This window comes from Protopterus annectens, chromosome 10.part0 (genome assembly GCF_019279795.1).
Source record: "Protopterus annectens isolate FY-2018-M chromosome 10.part0, PAN1.0, whole genome shotgun sequence".
Lineage (NCBI taxonomy): Eukaryota > Metazoa > Chordata > Ceratodontiformes > Protopteridae > Protopterus > Protopterus annectens.
The window spans coordinates 376,112,461-376,122,967 of record NC_056744.1 but is presented as its reverse complement, the minus strand read 5'-3'; the positions used below and the strand labels follow the sequence as shown (position 1 = coordinate 376,122,967).

The following is a 10,507-nucleotide window of genomic DNA, read 5'->3' as shown; positions in this document are numbered from 1 at the left end:
ACACACACATATATATATATATATATATATATATATATATATATATACACACACACACACACACACACACTATATATATATATATATATATATATATATATATATATATATATATATATATATAATCACTACGGATTACCGAACGCTCAAAATCCTGACGCTGAAGATACAGAGACCAGATGACCATAACCCCACATTACCGTAAGACCAGAAGCGCGAAATGCAGAATCCCGATGTTAAGGGATTTTGCGTTAGCGCTTCTGGTGTTGCGGTTCAGGTAAGTATGTGTGTGTAAGTGTGTTTGTGAGGGGTGTAGTGTGTGTTGTAACTGTGGTGTGTGTGTGTGAGGGACTGTAATGTGTGGGTGTGAGTTTGCCTTGTGTGTGTGTATTTGTGCGATCTCGGAGTTAGAATAATAAAGTAGGGGGGTGTGGGGGGCACACACACAAACACACACACACATATATATATATATATATATATATATATATATATATATATATATATATACATATACATTTATATGCATACACATACTGAGGGGAAAATGCCAATTTTCAAATAACAACTGAACTGTTCACTGCACCACTGTGCCAGAAATAACATGAAAACAATAAAAACTGTCAAGGCAATCACATCAAAAGATACAAAAAACAGACCGACTATTCCAGCTGTGTACTTCACATTTGCAGAATAACTGTTATACACACATAGATATATCCACACATATGTAGTTTTTTTGTGTGTGTGTGTACCTGTCTGTGTGTACATGACTTTATCAGTTTAAAATTAACTCCACAATTGTCATTTCACTTTTGTTGAGCCATTTTAGGAATTAAAGCATTGCTGAATCAGATGAACATGTACCCTTGGCTGACCCATGGTTGAGCAAGTCCTGTTTAGTCACTTCTGTGTGGTTGACAAACTGGGATCAGACAAAATGTGTTTAACAAATTGCAAGTCGACCAAATACATTGATTACCCCATACATAAATATGCGTGTGTGTGTGTGTGCGCACACACACGTGCATGTATGCAAGAGAGAGCTATTCATATATATATATATATGCAGAGTATCTGATGATGAAGGGTAGGAACCAGTTTCACAATTAGCAGAGAAGCCAGAGGCCATGCAAAAAGTGTCTTACACCATAATGCTTATTGTGTGCCTACCCCTCATACACTCCTGGTATTTTTGCATTTTCAAGGATTTATTTGTACTTTATAATTTTATTCTGTTCATTCAGGATAACAGTACTAGGGTACAACATTTTTTATGAATAAAAATTATGGCTTAGAGTAAAAAGTAACAAGAAAAAAAAATACAAGATAAGTGAGCATATACACACAGGCAGACGTATCTTATAACATCAAGGGATAACAGGCCAGATATCCCCAAGGGACATTCTAAGAGTCCAGAGCACACTGTTGAGAAAGTAAGCTGTGCTCTAGCTCAAAAGAAAAAAAAATCAGACAAACTACTTCCTGAACTCAGATGCTCACCCACTCAAAGCCTTTTAACCAATAATACTAGACTTTGTTCATCCACAGCCTTTGAGATCATTGTCCCCTTTGCATGATTTTATTTGTTTAATCAAAAGAATGAAGAAATCCATTTCAAGTGCAAAAGTTCATATTTGCAAAGACTAGGACTGTAGAAAGTAAAAAACGTTTATAGCCACGGCATGCTGCATTTTACCCACAAACCATCTCTGTCAGCAGAAAAAAAAAAAAAAACATTAAGCAAACAGCCTGTGTCCTGCTGGATTGCAATCTGTTTCATTTTAATCTGCAGTAAAGCTGTCTTGGAAAGAAAGCCTGCATGTCAGCTCAATCCCAGCTGCAGTTTAATAAAAAAGTAAAATGAAAAGAACCTCCGAGTGAACTCACCCCCGCCCTATCTGAAATTTCAGAAACAGATACAGGACACCAGAGCAACAGCACAGTGACCCCTGACCCCAAGTCAGCTAAGCCCAGTCTGTGACACATGCTGGATGTATTTACATCAGAATAAATGCTCCTTACTGCTACAGGTCAGACCATTAAGCACTTAGGAGAATAAGATATGTGCAACTCAACACAACTCTCGAGGAAGAGGAGGAAAGCCCTTATGGTTATGAAGCACTGGAATCAGAAACCACTGTAATCTCACAAACAATCAGCACTCAAAAATATGTAGTACTTAGTCATTTACAACTTAGCATACATTTTTATTGCCAAAAAGGAAAACACAGTGGCAAAATAACACAAAAAATATCCAGAAACTATGTCTCAGAAGGTTTATAAATGGAATATATGCACATACCCTAGATTAATTCTGCTTGAAGAATTCAGTCTAACTCCTGTGACTTATCTTTACATAGCTACTCACCTCACTGGATGGTATTTTCCTGGGCAACTGCTGCATCTTCAGTTTCAAAAGATATCCTGGTCCCTGTTCAAACAGGGGGGAAGGCAGGGAGGGGGGTTAGCAGTGCAAGTGTTATGGTAAACACACAAGTTCACAATTGCTTAAGGAGACTTCAGTCGTGTTAACCTTTAAAACAGAGTCCTTAGTAAAAACTCTGGTCTATGGGAGTAATAGCCTTAATTATAGCAGTCCCACAGGAAAAACTGGAGCAACTGCCCAGTTTTTAGGGTTTAGCAAAGTTACTTGGTGAGGACCAAGTTGGAAATGCTCTGGAGTAAATGATGCAGTGCAGAAAAACGCCACAGAAGTGGACTCAGATCTGGTAGAATTCAATTTAAGTAAACATTGCAATTCTTTCTAGTCTTCTTCTTTCAGATTTTTCCCAGTTAGGGGTCGCCACAGCGGAACTCTGGTCTGCTAATGATTGGCAGTAGATTTTTACAGTGCTGAGGTGCCAGCTCGATGCCCAACCTTCAACGAAGGTACGCCCTATATATGTCTTTCGAACGCCACTCAACCACAGGGTGGACATGCAGACTCCACACAGAAGGCGCTCCAGCAGAGAATCGAACAGAAAAACCTCTTGCTGTGAGGCGACAACGCTACCGCTGCACCATCGCGGCAATTCTTTCTAGTTCTTTTGGTAAATAAAGGATACTGAAGTTGACAGCAAATTCAAAAAGTTTATTCACCTGTTACCTTATTTTCTGGGAAGCAAAAGAAACAAGCAGGCTAGCTTTCCACAATTGTTGGTTCTGTCTACATGGTACCCAAGTTGTTTGTGGACATCCATACAATATAATAGATATTTCCCTCAGTTACAATATTTTCTACACAGAATAATAAACTCAGCACAGTGACTGAGATTTTACTGACTTGCAGCCTTTGGCATAAAGAACAATGAAAACCTCTTCCTCTAAAAGACTAGATAAGGAGAGCTCCAGTGCGAGGCCTGGAATTCAGAAACTCTTCTAGTAAGTACCAGTTTCCTAAGTGTTTTCCATGTCAAAAACTTAATTCTGCTGAGGAAGCTGGTTCAAATAGAGGAAGGGTTTCCAGAGCAAAACACAGATTCCATGGGAACATGGGGGTCTCTGACAGGCGGACACAAAAACATCTCTCATTATGACATTGTAGACTAACAAAAGCTAAAGAGGACACATTCTACACACTGTAGAAGTCAAGATACAGCAGAAGGTGCTTCTTGGCTGTCAAATAATTTAGCTCCAATAAATCCCGCAGGACTTTACATAGGAGCTAAGAAAGGGACAGTGCTATGCTCTGCATCGCAGAATGCGAATATCCTCTACTTGTCTGTGTATTTATTTATTTACCAAGTGGAATACTTCCAAGAAGGTAGCAAATTCATACCTCTCAACCTCTAAGAACAATGAATCTGAACACAGCCATAAATAATGGTGAGACAAAGGCCCAAAAATAGGGACAATTTTTAAATATTGCTCTTATAAACTTAGAAAGTTGATAGAATAACAGGCCTTGCTTTAGCATGAATTTTCTGAAGGGTATGAAGTCTAACTCAAATCTCCATCATTATTTTCTGTCATCAGTCTTTAATTACTTGCCAATAATTTGTCAAACAACCACAATTTTATGAAAAACAGACCAAAAATATGAGACAAAAATCTGTACAGTTGAGAGGTATGGCAGAATGTATAAACTATCCTGCCTGAAAATGACTGACCTCTGGATTCTAATGGAAATGTAGCAGCCACACTATTACTCTCGGAGCTGGTAAGTTCCGGTGTACCCTCCATGAAAAGTGAGACATCACAGTCGTCTTGAGAATCGACCTAGGAACAGGTTCTACTTGAAATTTCTGCAAGAGTAGAAACCACACCTGACTGGCCAGAATGTAGTCGCTACAATGACCCTAGCCCTATGAGAGCAAGCTTTCAATATGAATATACACATCAAAGCAAAATGGGAGAAACAATGCAAACCATGAGGCAGACATTGGACTAATATATCCCTGCACTGTCTATTAGGGGGGCAGATGAGAAATACAAATCTCTGACACTTGGCATTGGTGGGAGATGCAAATAGATCACAGATCGGGAGTCACCTTGCCAGAAACAATACCCTGAAAATAGCTAAACTGAGTGGCCACTCATGGGCCATTAAGAGGACAAAGCAGTCTCTGTCTGTAAGACAGACAAGAATTCCAGGAACGTGTGTGCCACCTAGAAAACAATGGACTGTGGTTGCCCTTTCATGTTTTTCCTGTCTCCTGGAACAGTGCCTAGGACCTCGTTCTACCTTGTTTGTTGAAGTAATAGACTGCAATTATGTAGTCCAATTAATTAAATAAATAACAGAATGCTGGAGGGGCACCGTAATGTGTCTGGAGGATTTGCAAGACTGCCTTCATCTCCACGTTACTGCCGAACAAGGAAAACTTCTAGAACGATCACATGCACTTCACAGCTTGCCCACTGAAATACACCCCCCTTCCTACAGAAGAGGCATCTGCAGTGACAGTGGCTGAAAGTATTGGAATGACAAAGGGGCTGCTTTGAAGATGGCTGCTCAGCTCAAGCCACCAAAGCAAACTGTTGAAATAGGATAACTTTTGTCAGATATTGCACAGAATCCCTGTGATAACAGCAATGATATCAGAACATCCACTGCAAAAGTCTCACATGCAGCTTGGGTAGGATACAACAAGCACTGCAGGGGTAGGGTACCTTAAACACTGAGGGATCTTGAGGATCATAGTACTGATTGTGGTTCCAGTACATAAAATGCCCCATGTTGATTAGATCTGTAACTTCATCTGAACTGAATGCAACTGCCATTTAGGGGAACCATCTGCACATGAGATCTGTGTACAGGATGAACATGTTTCTGGTATGCAATACTAGCTGCTAACCATCCAGAAAAGCAAATGCCTTGATAAACTCAGAAGGCTGGAGTACATAGTCACTCTGTGAAAGGACTCTTTGGGAATAAAGGGGATTAGGACATTAATATCCAGAGTGGGACTGAGGACCTTTGCTTTTGTGAGACACAAACAGAATCTAGAATAATATACTTATCGTCCCTGGCTTTTTGGTACTCCCTGGATGTTTTTTTCAGTGGGAAGCTGTTGCACCTTTTTCTCCACCTACATCATCAGATGGGGTGACAAGTCCAACAAGGGTAAGATGGGCATTTTCACCTGGACGTGAACAGACTGAAGTATATGCTAGTGACAATCTGTATTATCTGCCTTTCCCTGGATATTCTGCACCACAAAGGAAGTTGAATGAGCACCCCACCTCAAATTCCTCCAGTAAGAGAAAGCAGGGGTCAGGAACTTTGTGGTTCCCTCTAGGGTGTCCATAATCTCTGTATGGTAACACTGCCTTCCATGGTCATTGGGAGAGTTGCATTGCTGTCACATGGGTGATGGTGACTGACAAAATCTACCTCCCTGTTAGTGTGGGCAGCACAGGGTGGAGTGGAAAATGACCTTGTCTGGTTCTTTGTGTCCAATAAAGGAAACACAGGAGAGAATGAAACACCTCCGCATTGGCTGAATGGTATTTCAGTATGAAGAGTGAGCACCCCTTAAAGCCTGCATCCATAAATGCTGGCTTGGAATCATTAGCAAAAGAAATAAAACACAGCCAGAAATGCTGGGCTAAGGGTAGGGGCAGGAGTGCTGGTCTTAGGCTAGGGCAGAATTCCCTGCTGCCACAACTCTTTCTAGAACATTACACATAACCTGTACCATGAGATTGGGTTACAATCTAAGATGATGAACTTCTGCTAGAGTTCTTGTCAGGGGGCTGGAGACATTGTGATTTAAGGAGCAGAATTCCTCCCCAACAAAGCTACAGAAATAGTCACATCTGACTTAACCATCTTCCATCCATGTAGTACAATCAGATACAAGTCCATAAATCCAATATGACTTTCTCAAATGTCTCTCTGCAGTGAACAAGTTCTTTCTTTACCATATTTCCAGTGATGTCTTTTCCTCAGAGCACACTGGTTGTGCCCCTGTACTAAACCTGACTGATCAACTAACTCTTCTTACTTGGTTCAACCTACCCTCCTCAACAACTTACCTTGTCCTTCTATACTATTACTTACATCTTCAGAATCTCATTAAGGAGACGACTTTTACTAATATATTGTATAATTTCAGCTCCTACTTTTTCTTTATGAGTACTTGTATACTAATATTGTATAATTCAGCTGCCATATTTTTCTTTATGATGTATTGCAACTACATTTTGTATTGTACTAATTGTATCTGTATATTTGCACTATGTTATGAACGAATGACCTCTTTGATTATTCTCTGTACTGCACCTGCAATGTTCACTGTATACATTAAGTTTTGTATATGTGATTTTGTTTGTTTCCTCGGAGCTTATCTCCCCGGACCTCTACTGAAAATTGACATATATCCAGTTAGACTAGCCCGGTCAACAAATGTAAAATAAAAATAAATAAAATAAATAAATGTCAATGAAAGGTGAGACCAAGCAGGAGGAGGAGGAGTCCTGCAGACATTCTGCAGTTTCATCTGTGGTGTGAATATGCTTTAGGAGTCATGTACTTTATGGTCCCCTCTAGGCTGTCCGTGATCTCTGTATGGTAACACTGCATTGGAAGGCTGATTCACAAACTAAGATGAAGAAGCCCTCTACCCCTTTTGGAGAACCTCAACAACCCTGATCAATTATGAAGAGTCAATTGCTGGAAGGGTAGGAGGTTGCCTGACTGGAGAAAAAGCAAAGGTTCCAAAGCCAGGATGTGGGCACTTCTTGCTGGCAAGGCTTCTACTGACATGAAGCTCATTACTACAACCATAAAATCAGCTGTCAGGTGAAGACTCCTATTACTGATACTTGGACAAAGACATGGCTTTAATTTTAATAATGTAGACTCATAAGAAAAGGGGAGGCTGTCCTTATGTTTAGCACCACCAGAAAGAACTGTTGAGATGTGTCTAGAAAGAGACTCCTGCTGGGAATTGTACATAATCTGAAGTCAAGTGCAAAGTCGATTCCTCTACCTGTTTAGTATAGTCTTACTAAACTTTGCATAGATTTCAAAAGGTTCAGGTTGATGGTGAGGACCTACACAATAAACACACTTATTTTCACTGCTTCCTTGGGAAATATGCTTACTGTAGTCACACTAGTTAGAGATAGGAGTTATGATGGCTAAAGAAGAGAGTTTGATAAGACGTGGGTAAGGGGGACAGGGTAATGACTCATTATATGCAACAAGACCGCTCAGTCCATGATGGCATATAGTGATGTCAAACAAAAAAATAACATGCACCTTAAATATAGACATCAAAGAGTGCAACCAACTAGACTAGTGAAGATGGCAGTTTACAGTAACTGTGTACAATGATGCAGATAGTTAATACAATACAATAATCCCAGCTTTTGTTGTCACAATCAGCCATTGTGCGTCATGGGTGATTGTAGTCAGGCAGGGAAAGAAGATGCTACTGAAGAGGTAAAAGGGTAAGCTGTGGAGTACAGAAGTGGTATCACAAATCTTCCCATGGCTAGAGTGTACGCAGAAGGCGACATCACCATGCAGACTGTACTAGAAATGTATGTGACAGCACTCAACACTGTGCATCATCTGTAGGCAATCCAAAGGATAAGTTGGAGTCAGAAAACTGATGTCTCACAGGTTCATAAAGCAGCCATTAGGTAGCAACAGACATGGTACTACTATAAGGCCTGGCCACTTTGCATGACATTGTAAAGCTCTACAAGTAAATTTGATTAAAATGCATAAAAAGCTGGGGGGGACAGACTGGAAGTGAAGAGAGGCAAATGACAGTTGGGAGGCATGAATAATTGATGATAAAAGTGGTCAACATAAATAATGAATAAAACATGCCCTAAATGTGAAACATAAGACAATTTGTGTTGCTTAAGTACCCACTACATGTGAAGTGTAACTCTAGAAAGCCAAGTGGTAGTAGTTATAGAACTCCTGGCACCCATGGGAAATCTTAGAAAAATTAAGACACTCAATTTGCACACCTCTTGGCACTTTCTAAGATTTATGCAGAATATCTTCATGGAATCAGAAAACTAATGAGAAGAAATTAATCCATTAACCTTCACTTTACAGCTGTTCCTAAAGCAATGACCTCTAGTTGTACTAGCACATTATAAAAATGCTGACACCCAAAATCAGGTTTTCATGATAGATGCAAACAGGACAAATAACCCGACAAATCTCATCATCAGCAGAAACAGCAGCTGAGACCCTTGCTCACCTCAATTCACCCAGGCTGCCTATATTCCTATTCTACTGGACATACTTTCCAATGACAGTGTGCGCACACACACACACACACACACACACACACACACACACACACACACACACACACACACACACACACACAAATGATTTTCTCTACATTCTGTCACATGCAATTCAGTCACCATTTCTGAATACACAACTTCTTTTCTAGATGGCTGCATCATACATCTACACAGCCTTCTCTGAGAAAAAATTTCATTACATTATTCTTGACCTGTTCACTCTCAGCATTTTAAACATGTCCTTTATTACTCAAAGACACTACCCACCTGCACTTTGAGTCCTGTAGACTTACTTTAAAATTTCTGTAATGCTTTTCACCCTTCTACTGACATGCTACAATCACTAAACACTGTGCACACAGGACAAGATAGAACTGCCTGCAGTACCATATGGACTTAGTATACAAAATGAAATTAAAATGCTCATCTGCCAGCTGCCAGCCTCCACAATCTTTATAAATAACCACTAACGTACCACCAAGCTATCAGAACTCGCTGTATCTTATTCCATTTTCTCCTTACAGTTCTCCCTACCATATTCTATACACACATACATACACATAACTTATATATTTAACGTTGCTTTTGCACCAAATCTGTGGTGTTACACTTCTAACCATACACTTCTGCCTTCGCTGCAGTCTGTGAGTTACTTGCAAAAAAAGACAGTAGCACATTACAGGGGTGAACAAAACAGAAATACAAACAGAATTCGGCCACAGTTGATCAGACTGGGGCGGGCATACTGTTTGAGGTAAATTCTCTTAATGCAAACCTGCAGAACATTTGGGGAAATCACTAAAATATTTAATTTTTTTTTTTTTTGCATGGGCAAGTCCCCTCCCCCCTTGTGGAAAACATTGCTCCCATCCTTTACGTACATATGCTAATTCCATGGTTGCACATCACTGAGGAAGACAGAAACAAAACAGTAAGGCTGAAACATGGTTCACACAGCTGTAGTCAAAACAACATTAAACCACTGTGGGAGCTGACGCTTGAATGAATCTGCTTACAGAGGATATCCATTTGAACAGATATATTGAACTATAATCACGCACTGAATTCAAACAACACTCATGAGGTTACAGTAAAACGTAAAACTTAAATTAGCTGGTAGCATACTGTCAAGTCAGTGTTCTGCACTAATAGAACAGAGCCTGCTACAATTACTTCTGATTTCTGTTTTCTGCATCACTGGTTGTCAATAACTATTTTGGTACAGTCCCAAGCCTGAGGCACACCTCAAAATTTGTACATCTAGGGATTTCATGAGGTTCTCAACATTCATCTACTTCATCATGTCAGACAGCTAGGCAGGTACAGTAGGTATTTATGCATACATCTTGAAGTATGAATCAGGGGTGAGTAAAGTAAATAATTACAACTGCACAGGTGATAAATAATCCAACATAGAGCTGAACAACAAACCGTAGCATACAACAGTGACAGTAAGAGGCCACATGTAAAAGCTTCGATGTAAACCTGAAAAAAAGCAAACATAACTCCTCACATCCAGGACTTCATCTGTTATATCATGTTATGAAGTAGAGGTGTGGGGTGTGTGCATCTTTTAAGGAAAAGTAAACCTTCTCACTTTGCCTGTCATTCCTGGCTATGCACACGCACAAGACGGGCCAAAACAACCCTTATACTTACTTTCTGAGCACATTCTTTGACTCTGACATGTTGTGGTCATCTCTGCTATCACAGCTCAAGGCATCTTGACTTCCAAATCTGCAAAACAAAGGAGTTCATGCATTCACCACCTAATACATTT

General features: G+C 40.0%; 1 protein-coding gene across 1 annotated transcript in view; it reads right to left on the bottom strand.

The window, feature by feature from the left end:
- The window catches only part of RGL1 (ral guanine nucleotide dissociation stimulator like 1), a gene marked incomplete in the record, with an annotated part of 287,380 nt that overhangs the window by 103,729 nt on the left and 173,144 nt on the right, over positions 1-10,507 (bottom strand). Inside the window, 1 exon segment of the mRNA XM_044085296.1 lies at positions 10,387-10,464. Coding sequence (XP_043941231.1) covers positions 10,387-10,464 — 78 coding nt within the window.